At 37.8% G+C, this 13,971-nt stretch overlaps 1 protein-coding gene and 1 long non-coding RNA gene across 4 annotated transcripts in view; one reads left to right on the forward strand and one right to left on the reverse strand.

Moving 5' to 3' along the window:
- The window catches only part of LOC110835066 (protein sax-3), a 658,245-nt gene extending 644,762 nt beyond the window's left edge, over nt 1–13,483 (forward strand). For both annotated transcript variants that reach the window (XM_087351644.1, XM_087351643.1), the window contains 8 exons: nt 46–277; nt 557–672; nt 1,517–1,746; nt 2,412–2,596; nt 4,217–4,701; nt 5,164–5,305; nt 5,496–5,704; nt 6,577–13,483. In XM_087351644.1, coding sequence (XP_087207770.1) covers nt 46–277; nt 557–672; nt 1,517–1,746; nt 2,412–2,596; nt 4,217–4,701; nt 5,164–5,305; nt 5,496–5,704; nt 6,577–7,092 — 2,115 coding nt within the window. In that variant the 3' untranslated portion in view covers nt 7,093–13,483. The remainder of the gene's footprint in view (nt 1–45; nt 278–556; nt 673–1,516; nt 1,747–2,411; nt 2,597–4,216; nt 4,702–5,163; nt 5,306–5,495; nt 5,705–6,576) is intronic.
- Nucleotides 131–5,611, reverse strand: LOC147873386 (uncharacterized). Of its 2 annotated transcripts, XR_015535883.1 has the most exons (4): nt 5,490–5,611; nt 2,638–3,759; nt 1,791–1,995; nt 131–267 (listed from the first exon to the last, which is right to left on the reverse strand). It is a non-coding gene; the product is annotated as an uncharacterized LOC147873386 (long non-coding RNA). The 2 variants fall into 2 exon arrangements; XR_015535882.1 differs by having other exon boundaries at nt 1,791–3,759.
- Nucleotides 13,484–13,971: the final 488 nt, after the last annotated feature.

A 13,971-nucleotide genomic window follows, 5' to 3' on the forward strand; every position in this document is an offset into this window, starting at 1 on the left:
AAATTTCTGAATGCTGTATTGGTCACTGCTGATGCTTTGTTACAGATCTTGAACTCTGAATATGTAGAAGGTTTCTACATCTACTCCCGTCCGCTGGATGGTGCTCGTTCGCCAGACTCGTACAACATGCTGACTGTACTTCATGCTGGTGGTGCTTCAGGCTTCCAAGTCACTGGCCTGGCCAAGTACACTCGTTACGAGTTCTTCCTTGTGCCTTTCTACAAAACTGTTGATGGACGACCCTCTAATTCCGGAATGGCACGGACACTAGAGGGTGGTAAGAGAAGTTAATTCATTACGTATTTTCAGATTTACAGATGTTTCCTTTCAGAATCAACAGACTTTAAAATAGACAGATCTGATTAGCATTACTGTAAGGCAATGAAATTAGAAAGTTCTTACGTACATCCAGACCCCGACATTATGCGCCTATATGACATAATTAACTTCACAGTGCATGTTCATTTTGTTGTATCCCTGGTCAAAAACTATTCAAATATTTTTCAATAAAATGAAATTAATACAAGCTGTTGCATAATTCTTTTTTTTACCTTAGCACCATCTGAACCACCAACTCATATGGAAGCCATTTTACTGAATTCATCTGCTGTGTACTTAAAATGGAAGCCACCACCACCAAACACACACAATGGAATTTTGAGGAATTACCAGGTAATATAATCAGATTCAAAATTGTTAACATCCTATAAAGAAATTTCTTCACTAACATAAAGTATGATTTTAAATGGGCGGTACTTGTGGGTTATCGGGACACATCACTTTAAAAATAGGTTAGGTTAGGTTAGGTTAGGTTAGGTTGGGTTAGGTTAGGTTGGGTTAGGTTAGGTTAGGTTAGGTTAGGTTAGGTTGGGTTAGGTTAGGTTAGGTTAATGTGTGTGGAAAACCAACTGCTGCTGTGCGTTCTGTTTTCCAGGCATCGGTGATGTTCATGTTAAAAGTAGAGGTGATCCCAAAAGATAAATATTTTACATATCCAACATTACAATATAAAATGACTTAAAATCTGCATATCCATGACAGACCTGTTCCTACCTAAAGATTTTCATGATAGAATATTTTAAATTAACAAATCCAAAGAAACATGGGACCACTGTAAACTACAGTGATATGATTTTTCTCTGAGTTTCATGTAAATAAGCCACGGATTCAAAAGTTATTACAAATAAATATCCAAATATATTTGAAGTAGCACACTACAATGTGGTTAAGAACAAAAATTGTATTCCTCGTTAAATAAATCTGAGAAAAATAATGTGAAGACTGTTGAGGGCTAGCACAATATTCAGGGAAGAAATGCACCTTCTGAAAAGTATGCCACACAAAAACAGATTTTTATCAAAACACTTAATTTGAAGAAAAGTAACACATGACCTGACGAGGTCCAACTTTACAGTTGAACTGTGTAACTTTTCAACGATAAAGATAAAAATTATGAAAATATATTTAGACTTAGCTCTTAATTTACTGAATATAATACTAAATCACATTCAAACAGGTGGTAGTACGAGGAGGTGGAGATAACAATAATGTTTCGAGCAGAATTCTGACAAATGTGACAGTAAACGCTGCGACTCCATCCCTGCTGCTAACTAATTTGACTGCAGGAGTGACATACATTGTGACAGCGTCTGCTGCTACGAAGGCCGGTCCTGGACCACCCAGCGTCCCAGCAACCCTCAGACTTGACCCCACTTCAAGACTTCTGCTTAAAGATCAGCATCAGAGGTATAATATTAGGTCTAAAATAAAATTCTTAAAACACTAGTTACCTAATCTCAGCACTAAATGGAGGTGAGTGGTCAGCTTCATGTCCTGGCAACTTTTCCCCCAGGGAACACGGTCATGGTACCCATTGGGTAAGAGGCTGGGTAAGCCCCCACAGAGTCAGCCTCGCTTGGAATCGGACCCTGGTCGTTCAGCCTGTAGCCTAGTCAACACACTTACTGACCTAACTTACTTCCAAATTCTAGTACACTGAAAGCAAAGAATTGTCATATTACACAATTTGTCCAAAAAATATTGAAGTCCCAATGACGACATAAGAGCAGGTAACAAATGTTCACATTTTAAAAATTCCAACATAATTTTTCAGTCTAATTCTAGCTCACAGTAACATAAAATAAGGCTGATAGTGACATTTCTTAACTTTCTTTTGAAAAAATACGCAACTGCGGATGGAAAGGAATTAAGGACGCCTATGTGATTGTGTGTTGTACTTCTTTTGTCACAATTTGTATTTTTTTTCTTACCATTAAAGAATTGTAAGAAAAAACAACAGGGGTAAGTCTGGTATAATCCCAGGCATGAATGACGGATCATCTGAAAGGTAGAAAGACTATTCTTGATAACTTCAGCCTGTCTTACTACCAAAATTTAATTTTACATTACAGACAACCGATTGGACATGACCCCAGTCTCACACCAGGTTTAACTGGAGGTGACTTTCTCACAGAAACATGGTTCATTGCCCTCTTGGGGAGTATGGTGGCAGTAATGGTGCTTCTGTTTGCTGCCATGCTGCTGGTGCGACGAAGACAGCTCCTTACCAAGAAGTCAACACTCTCTAACATACGTGGTAAAATTTCTAAAAGTTGTAACTTAATTAACGTGACCTACATATTGAATGAACCGCCACGGTGGTCTAGCGGTTAGAACGCTAGCATTGTAATACTGGGGTCTCGGGTTCGATTCCCGGCGGTGCCCGAATTTATAACTTGTGTTGGGCAAGGCCGTGGTCTAGGCAACACGGAGTTTTCCTCCGTGGCATCCCAACAATTACTCCATTCACACACAGAAGAAGGCAATGGCAAACCACTTCTGGATCATCTGCCAAGAACGTATATGAACAGGTCCCAGTCCGAGAAAAGGATGGAAGGATCCTGTTCATATGGACCTGTCGTCAGACAGAACACTAAATAAATAAAAAAAACATATTGAATGAAGTAACACAGCCAATGAACGGTGCTCTGATTTAGTCTGAATGATTTGTTCACTATTGGAGACAAAATCTCTTGTTAACTAGGTTTATGAAAAAAAAAGGTCAAACCACTATCTACGCAGAGAAATACACAAAATTACTGCCCTTGAGTCAACTGTTATGAATGAAGGGGAAGGTAATTTCAGGGCTGCTTGATTCATTTATGTCAAGTTGTTCGGCAGCAAGGAGTCGAACACTAATGTTGATCCTGCTTTTTGGTGCTGACACTGCATAAATTTGCTTGCTGTCAATGTTTCGAAGGACCACAGTGCCTCTATCATCAGGACTGAAGCGAGTAAGTTAGTCAAGTAGCTACTTTACATCAGGATCATGTCATGGGAATTGGCCACTCAGAACCAAGTCTAAGAGGGGACCATGATTTGGGTCTGGCTGTGGTATTCCCCTCCTATGGAGAGGATATCATATCCTATGGTTTATGTTCCTTCAGGCTCGACTTACCTTATCTATATAAGTTGTCATGTTCACTGATCTTGACGGCTTCATGGATTTTGTGAGGCAGCTTCGCCAAAACCACCGTGCTGTCAAACTGTATCTGGTGGCCCCGTTCAAGTGAATGTTCTGCCACCACTGAGCATTCTCGATGGGAGAGCTAGATGTCTCTATAGTGCTCCTTTGTGCACATTCTTCCGTTGCGCGGTCAGTCTCATTGACATTTGCGCATGAACTTGTAGGCACCAGGAGCTTTCAGACCTTGGCTGTCTTCCTCACTTCAGCACTGATGATGGACACAGTATTGTCCTCTGAAACATTGGCAACATGACCAAACGCAGGTGCACCATTAATAATGAATCAATATGAATGCTTGAAGTCGGTTAATAAAAAACATTCTTGTTGTACGTTTCTAGTCTCACCGATATGAGCTATATTCCAATGAGACACGACCTTCTCGATTTAACTACCACTGTTACACGTACATTTCTCATTCATCCTATACAAACTCTGTGCCTGATTGATCATAATCTTCTTCGTTCAATTATCGTGACTATTAAGTCAGAATGTTTAGCGCTATCTTACTTCCTCCATTCTATTTGGCATGATCAAATTTCCTTCCCTTTAAGCATCCTGAGAGGTGATGATATTGTTCTTCTGAATGCAGATCACATCTCTATAAAAACTCCACTGGACCTATGTTTCTGAAAATTTTCAAAGAATCTCATTACAGTTCTTTAGCTAGCTACAAATGATCCTTTTTTTCAGATTCTTGCTCTAATGGTGGTGTCCTTGCAACTCCCCTAAGTTTAAAAGCAGCAGCTGGATTACCACACCCACTGACAACACCAGCTCCTCACTGTTCACTGCCACATGATTCATCGCTATGGATCGAGAACAGACCGGATTGTTGGCGTAACTCAGAAAACAGTGACAAGGACACACGAAGTCTTTCAGAGTCCCGATTACTCCACAACGGCAGTATAGTAACAGCTGCACTGAATGACTACGCAGAAACAGGGACGCAGAAGCAAGCTGGTTCAAGATCAGGCATCAATACGCCAGGCAGTGATGCGATGCCTGCTTACGCAGAAGTGGACCCCAATCACACAGCACCACTCACAACATTCCAGGGACATCGAGGTTGTGATGAGAGATGTGGAGGGCCTGCAAGTAGCGATGGCTCTAGTTCCCCTGCCCCATATGCCACTACAACACTCGTCGGAAGCTCACATCAGCATCTCAACGGCTTGGTAGGGGCACATAATAATTACTATTTATTACATACAGGTTACAATTTTTATTTCAGATTTCCAGTCAAAATATATAAGTTAAATTTTCGGTACGTGCGACGTAGATGTCTTTCCCTGTGAACGTGATTTTATATAATGTCCCAATCATCTGTAACTTGATTTCACATCCATAAAGCAAGTTTAAGGAATTAAGTTATCTGAAGTAAAATAATTACATGACAACTGTTTATATACTTTTACCACCACATACATACGTCGCACTGTCAACACATCCTGCAGCACCAAACACCGTAACCATATAAAGTGTTTCAGACCTTCAAGAAACATCACAATGATTTTTTACTTACAGATTTAAAACCTATTCAGAGTACATAAATGTTGCACTGAGTGTATATGTATCTTATTCGTATCGTAAAATTCTGCTGTTAAATAGTTTATAAATTATGTGTATATTTTTTTCAGGGTTGGGTACAAATCTGTCCACAAACAAATGATGTTGATGAGGAACCATATCCTTCAAATTCAGCCTGTTTCTTCAGTAGGAATGTCTACTCAGATTCTTACTTCTTTAGCGGACGCTGCAATGATTATGGTCAACATTCAGGTGACAACAACAACAACAAACAAATTCCAGTGACATGACCAACTCCTAGAATGAGGGTCTTTGACTATGAAAATAATTATTTAATGTATTTCTCATTTAAAAACTGCTCAAAACAGGGAAATTCTTACAAAATTAGTGGTCTATTACTTTTTCAATGTAATGAGTAATAGGCAATTATTATTACCTTCAGGTGGCAGTGTCGGCATACCAGCATCCTTGAACAGCTGCGGTGGGAGTGGACGCAGCCGGAAAGCCATGTCTGAACTAGGACATCAGCAGCCGACAAATGGCAAATCTCTCCCTCCAAGTAACCCTCCACTGTCGTCTGCATCAGTACCCCACACCCCAGCAGCCACACTACGAAGAGGACATCGCAATCTTCAGCTGCTGCGCCCTCAGGTTAGATGTAAAACTAATCCACTTGCATCCACAGGACAATGCAGAACCACGCTGGCTTATGCTAGTAAAAAACAAAAGTAAATGGCATTTCTTGGCTGTTTCCCTGTAAACATACACGTAATTTCTTTTCTCAATCCAACAAACACAAACTACGTCCCACAGTGCATATCTCAGACCTAGCTAAAAGAAGTCTATATTTTAATTTGTTTCATAAAACCAATTTCTGAATACGCATTCCAGTACACGAGGGTGTATGGCATAAAATATAGCTAAATATTGTGACGTAGGTTGGTTCTTACGCCCTTTATTGTCAACCCTCGCTGTTTGGAGTCTGCTGACTTGAATACGATGCTACGAACACTTTTACATGGGGATCCATGCACTAATCACACACTCAACGCTTCGCGGTCTTGTTGCCGCCGTGCCCTCCAGCTTACTCTCTCGATGCTACTTCACCACTCGGCTGCACCCAGGAATGCGACTTTGTTTATATCCCCCTCTTAAGATGTTGAAAGATCCAGACCAGGCAGCCTAGAAGTCAGGTGGCCCCTCCCCTCCAGCGCGAGGCCCCGGCACCCACGGCGACGCGTCACAATATATAGATGGATAATCATAAAATCTTACATATGAAAAATTTGTATTCCTTGAAAATTATAAATTATATTGAACCTGTTAAGCGACTGTAATGCCATATATCTTGATAATATGTTTTAAAAGTTTAGTTACTATCTTCTTAAGATCAACATAAATTTAGAATCAATATTTTTAGCCTTGCTTTTTTTAAATAAACTTGCTGATACACATTCATTAACATTTCCACATACCTCATTCCATGGTTTAACAGTTCTAATCACACTTGTTGTTCACTTTAGATACCCAAATGTGGGGCAGGAAGCAATCTGGCAAACTCTCGTCTGTCTCCCATTAACGGGATGCCACAAAGCTCCAACATTTCCAACAGCCATTCCAGCAATCGAGATTGTCACCGCTTCTCAGACCCTCCGCCAGACATCATTACATCACCAAATCAGCCACCACCTCAGCCGCCCAACAACTCAAACAGAACGTCACCCCCGTCATCATCACAGCAATGGAAGTCACAACACAACATGAGTGGAGTCAAGCCAATGTTATTAATGACTTCAATACCTTCTGGAACTGGGTTAAATGCAGACCCTTCCTCCAATAAGAATGCTCCTCAACTAGTAAAAGACTTGCCATCATCACATGCTGCTAACTCATATAATGCTCACAGTTTGTCTAGTTTTGCAGTGCCTTATCACCAGACATATGCACTGTCAAGACACGGACATGGACAGTATCAACCTGTTTATCATCAATCATCAAGGAGCGAGCCAGGAGGACATCACAATGTGACCGCCACTTAGTTGCTTCACAGGCTCTACATGTAAGAACACTACTGATCATTTTCACGTGACAGACGTTAGATCTTTAGGTGTTGTGTTTTACATAATGAAGGGCACAGAAGTACGGTGTGTCCGCAAAGTCCCTTCGGGATTTTGAAAAATTGTGGCGCGCAAACAAATTGAGCTAGCCACATGCGGTTTGCGGCAGATTACAGTGAAACTTCTTGCTGACCTCAGTAGACCTCGATGTGGGCTCCCTTGGTAGCACGGAGAACGTCCAGACGATATTCGAGCTCTTGCCATGTTCTGTGGAACATGTCCGCTGGAATAGCGGAGATCGCATACGGGTCGTCAGGTCATCAAGTCCGTTAACTGGTGTTCGGAACACATTGCTCTTGACATAACCCCACAGGAAAAAATCCAGTGGTGTTATGTCTGGTGAACGTGGAGGCGAAGGCATTGGAACGTCTCTGCCGATCCATCTTCCTGTACTTTATGTTAATTAAAACTTGTAAGAAAAAGAATAATACCGTCTAGTTTCTCCCAGTCTGATATCAAAACTGTACTTGAAAACAACATAATTTTAGCTCACAATTTATTCTGAACTTACTTCTGTCCTTGCTTATTAATTTTCTTAATGTCACTGAATGATTTTATGGAACATGTTGAAAATGGTCAATAGTGAGTCTATAATGGATAAATTGTTATTAATGTATATTGCATGAAGTTGCCAGAGGAAATAAGAAGTGGAATTCATTGTGCATTAAATTACAACCCATATCATCATAAAGCAAGCATAAGAACATAATTACAAGATCGGCATTTTCTCGACAGTAAAACTAGAAGAAACCCCTATGGATTTTGAAACTGACGATAAGAACCCTATAGATTATTCTAAAGCAATCAACATCTCTTATTCTGATGCAGGCGACTGATTTTCGTGTGACCTAGAATTGTTTGTACCGCTGACTATCAATATTTTGCCATGAAAATGATACAGATTAGCATTTTAGTCATCATTACACTTGTCACCTGTGGAGTAGTGCCAGAGTGTTTCTCAAACTTATGAACGAGGAATATGCAAGAACATTGAATACATTCAATTTGAGGTTTTCACAACAGTGTGAATGATGATACTCTTCTTCTGGGACTTGGCAACAAGTCTACATGACACCAAAACCCAGAATAGCATCAGTATTTAAATACTCAAATAAAGCAGTTTTAAGTTCATTATCATTTCAGTCTCACTTAAAAAATATTATACACATTAATTCAGTCTTTAGTCTTGATTAACATTATCAAACTAATTATTCTTCTCTCCAAGATGTTTCCACTTCAGGCAAATCGCCGAACAACGAAGCCTCTCCATCTGTCCACATCCTTACCCGCTGTCCTAAGCGAGCGATTAAATTCGAGCGGTGCGAGTTGCGTGGGTGAAGCGGAAATATCAAACTGGCTGTTTGTGTGGCGCTGTCCTAGGCTCCAGCGAAGCGGTCAGGAGAGGGAAGCGGCCAAAGTCCGAGATCAAATATTTTGATATTTTCGCGCGAGTCGCTGCGCTGACCAGTAAGGCGCATGCGCATTAAGGCCGTGTCCTTCTATTGCGGTCTCTCACGTAGGACACAACAAGCGATTCCCCGCTTCATATGACACCCCATGCTGCTTATGCAGCTCGGGTACCTCGCTTGTTATCGCTTACGTAGGACATTTCCTTAGTCTCTTCCCACGGTCTTCCCTCCCTTTGTGTGGTATCTTTCCTAACATGCTACTCCATCTTGATCTTGGTCTCTCTCTTGGATGCTTTCCTTTCATTTTCATGTTTGAAACCATCTTTAGAATTCTTTCTTCACTCATTCTTAAGATACGTCTGTATCACGTCATTCAAATCTAAATATACATTACATATACAATCAACATTTCACAGTATATGAGACTACATTGCGTTAGTTTCATTTTTTAGAACCCCGCAGACGTAACTACTAATTACATAATTACTGAGACACCACCATTATAGTAAGAGACAATGATGACCTAATTCTCAATAAACTGCTCACTTATTTTCAAAATTACAGAGTTTCTGAGCATATTACATCTGGATTTCAGGCAGGTATAGTCCAAATGTTACATTCTATACCAAAAAAAGTTATAAACGAATTGCTGACATGATCACATGTTATCCAGACAATTTGGAAGATTTCCTTAATTGTCTTCAAGTGTCAGCTTATTATTAATTTCAAATTCCAAACACAAACTCTGTATCAAGACAGAAAAGATGTCTAACAGTCATATAAAACAGTCTTTATACTTGGTGGAAAATGAAAGCGGCAAGTCTCATTTCAGTGTAGTAAGATCATCGCTCAAAAAGTTAACATAAATATTAATAAAAGCCATGAAAGAGAAATCCTGGACCATTCCTTTTTAATATAAATTCACAGACATGTGTAATATAAAGGACATAAACTTATAGATGTATCCAAGTTTTATAGTTTTCATAAAGGAATGAAATTATTAAAGATCATAGAATCTTACTAACAGACCTAATTACTTGATTCGGTTTTTAATTAAGGCTAAACTAACAGTCTACCTGCATTAGCCCAATAAGGCACAGTGCCTCATGTCTCCAAAATGTAAGCTTTCTTCTTTGCACACCATGAAACAGAACACCTCTTCGTTATTCTCCTAGTTTCAAACCCATGCAAAGAATTCGAATAATAAAAGACTGAGGATGGCTATATTCTGGGTTTTAGCACCGTGTAGTCAGGTAGAAATTTACCCCTGAAATGTTGGTAAATTTCTATCAGACTACACGGTGCTAAAACCCACAAGACAGGCATCTTCATACTCGTTGCCATGAAAACCTCAAATCCTACTTAATGATACTGAAACTACATAAAAAGTTGTGGGAATTAAAATCAGACTAAAATACTTATTTTGAGGGGACTATGACAGCTGGCTTTAAAACACCGTACAGAAATGTGTTCTAATGGCACTACACCACTGAATCTGGAAGAAAGTATTTATTAATCTGCTGAAAAACTGACAGATTCAATCACAAAATTAATATGCAAAAATGACATGCAGATATAAATATGTATTTTAAAAAAACTGTTGATTTATCTGCCTTGCGTTGTCTGCAAACAATCTAACAGAGTAACAGAAGAAACGGGAAGTTACAAAACTATAAATCCCTGGAATCTTTACCAGATATCAAAAGTAAAGGCAAATGTAAAGTTGTCCCTGGTGCTTAATTAAGCATCACACCAATGCAGATACATGGGGGAGGAGGGTCAGAGGTACAGCTCCGCGCATTCTTAACCTCTGCACTAGATGGAGGTGAGTGGTTAGTTTCATGCCCCTGAAACAATTATAGTACCCATTGGATAGAGGAGGCTGGGTGGGTCCCAGAGTCGGTCTGTTGTTACGGTAAAATTAAAAATTAATATAGTGACTAGGTTGTGGGCTGGAAGAACAAGGCTCAATTACCAGTAGGACAGATATTAAATGCTCATCATACAATTCTAAGTATCCAAGTCAACTGTCACAACTTGCCACATTTGCAATATAACTTTAACTTAGAATGTACTATGTAGAAGAAGTCCAGAATCAATATGCCCTTAAAAAGATACAGTGGAACCTATATAACATTTTAAGAAACAATAATTTAAAGAACTTATTTTCATACACTGACTGGTATGTTAAATTCTCACAAAATGATTAAGTATCGAGATTCAATGCAAATAACATGTAGAATTACTGATTAATTAACTTCAAACAAGAAAACCAGAAATACACACAAAACTTTCTTTCATAGTGCAGACTAACAAAATTTGGATACTGGTGAACATAATTAACAGAGGGACTATACTGAAAAAATTAATATAGAACAATTAGTTGAATATACGCATATACATTTAAATATCATGTCTTAAAATGTATATTTTTGCCTTGCCTCGATATAATTTCGGTTAAATAAAATCAAGTAGTTTAGGTTCGAGTTTCATGTCTCGGGAGCAAGACTTCAGTCATTATGGACCTGAATATACACAGCCAAAAGCCAAGTTATGTTGGGCTTTTGTTATACTAAAAATTAATAATTAAACTAGTAAAGCCTAACATACTGCAAAACTATAATAAAATTCTGGCCTATAAAAATGAATTGCAAAAATGAGACTGTCGATTCTTGACAAGTCATCAGGATTAAGTGAAACTGTAAAATATATCTGTTACATAACATGATCTCTAATGACTTGACAAAAGCAAGAGTTAAGGCCTCACATAGACACGATTACGAACGACGCCTAAGGTAAAATTAGTATGAGCACATGTTAAATATTCTGCACAATTTCCATTATTCTCATTCAAAGAATCATGGGATAAAAACTGTGATTTGTTAAGATGGTATTGCACATGAATGTCCAAGGTAATCATGCCTTACATCAGGTCACATCACGATGTTAAATGTGATCCTCCTAACCTAACCTAACATAACCTAACCTAAAAAAAGCAGTTCAAACAAACAGAATTAAAACCCAAATTCCAACACATACCTCCAGTTACTTCTCTTTTCCTCATCGAGTATGTACACTCACTGTAAAAGTTTAAAAATCCAGAGTTATTGCTCACTGATTGTATTTAAATTCTTTTAAATATTTCTACGATTAATTTTTCACTTGTTACAAAAAGTTGATTCAATTTACTGCCTGACGTCTAACTGTAGATAAACATATCACTGTGTAGATGAAAGTGTGTATGTGTGTATATAAGTAAAAGGTACGTCATTCTTGTTTCAGAGAAACATGATGTACTATGTTATTGACAAGATGAGTATGAATAAGTCCGTATGTATGCACTATTATGTTACCAAATCCCAGTGTTATATCGTAATAGTAAAAAAAAAAAAACAATATATATATATATATACTAACTGTTTTGCTGGCTGTCCATTACCAAAACTATGTGCTGCAATATTTAAGTGTGTACATATCAGTTTGAAAATAATATAAAAATTATATGTGAATATTGTATGTACGAATGAATGTCATTCATTATACTGTAATTAAGCACAGAAGTAGGCAGTACTTCTAGCATGATACGATATAAGTTGCCGTACACTTAGTCGCAGCAGAGCAGATACAGAAGTAAATGGATTATGCTTTTTGCAGAAAATATTCATTATCTTTGTGTGTAATATCTTAAATAATTTGTTGTTAACAGGATCATGTGGAAAGTACAGTACAATGTTTAATTCTCGTATACTTTTAGGTGGAAAACAAACTGTTACCTAATTATTCACAAATGTTATCGATATTTGTATTCTTGTTTTCAGCATTCACCAGTTGTAATAACTTCTAAATGTTCTTTTGTCAAGTCAAGATTTCAAACATTTTCCTCCAGATGGGGCGTTTAAAAGAATATGATGAAGCTGACACACGTGTACTTATTTCAATACATTCGCAATTTTACATAAGTCAATGGACTGCAATCTGTTATATATGTCTTTATATTTGCATACATTTCATAAAAATATTTTTATTACTATCGTGAATATTAAAAATCCATCTCACTCTCAGTTTTGAATGATAAAAATAATTTCTGCCCCGAATACTGCCATTTTTCATATACCAAAGAATTCCAAAATTATGGAATACTTGAAGTGAAATGGAAAAATAATTATGCTTCAGATTAATTTTCTTATGTGGATGTCGCAATAAAAGTAATTTTACATACAAAGATGAGATAAATTTGAGAGAAAACAAGAGACTCATTTCAGTTTGCAGAACAAGGGATCATAGACAATGAACACACATGAAAACTCTGATCTTCTCTTATAACCTTTAGCCCAAACACAAATGTGATTTTTTCATTATTATATTATATTTATTACTTGAAATTTAAAATATCCACAGAGTAAATTTATTAATCTTCTTTAAACTGTTTTATTTTTGTCATGAAAGAAAAAAAACAATTGTAATCTCTTCACTCACTGATAGGACAAATGGGAATATGAATGTAAAGAAATGAGTCTGTGAAATCTGCTAAATCCTGCCTTGAAGTTTTTCTCAGTGTCTCCAAGTTAGCCTTTATCACAAATCCCATGTTTTCCATGTAAACTTAAAAACTAGGCCAATGCGTTTGAAACCATCCTAATGCATATTAGCTTCAAACTTACATCATGAGAAAATAGTAACTGGGAGAACTAGTCATCATTATAACCAGAATTAATTTCGATTCGTCTTCCTTGCTTGCAGTTTTATATTAAATGAAAACTGACTGTATAGCTTTAGCCAACCGTGGTGAGTGATGTCGCCAAATGGAAAAAGCATTAAAGTGTTTATATTTTTATAAGATAATGTTTCCTGTAAAGCTGTTTTATGTACTGTACTGCAAATAAAGCTAAAAATGAGACACTTAACTGAGAGTACTTGCTTATCGAAACAGACACTAGAAAGTAATAGTTATTTTCTACCCAAAACTGCATCCTATTACAGTCTAAACTCAAACCATGGGACTGATTTATCAGATGCATTTTCATGTCGTTTCCATCACAAGTTTTTCCACAGTCCTAACATTCCACACTTATTTCTCGGCCATCATTCCAAGTCTCTGAAGAAAGTAAGCAAATAACATAATTTCACTTGTAGTGTGAAATGTTTGCACTTTCTACGCCAAATACCTATCACTCAGAATTTCTGTACAGATTCACAGATGTTCCTAACATAGAATGAAGAACCTAACCAAATGCTATTTTGAAACTCCAGCACTGCAATCATCAAAATCCCCACTACAGTCTGAGTGAGCACCTGTTATAGTTAAACCTTAACTTATGCAAAGAAAAAAAATCCCTGCGACAGCCACACATTTCAGTGCCTTAAAGGACGCTGAAATCTAATTAGAGGAGTA

This window comes from Zootermopsis nevadensis, unplaced genomic scaffold (genome assembly GCF_977971745.1).
Source record: "Zootermopsis nevadensis isolate Lab colony 2312 unplaced genomic scaffold, Znev_1.0 Znev_ptg000019l, whole genome shotgun sequence".
NCBI classification, from domain to species: Eukaryota; Metazoa; Arthropoda; class Insecta; order Blattodea; family Termopsidae; genus Zootermopsis; species Zootermopsis nevadensis.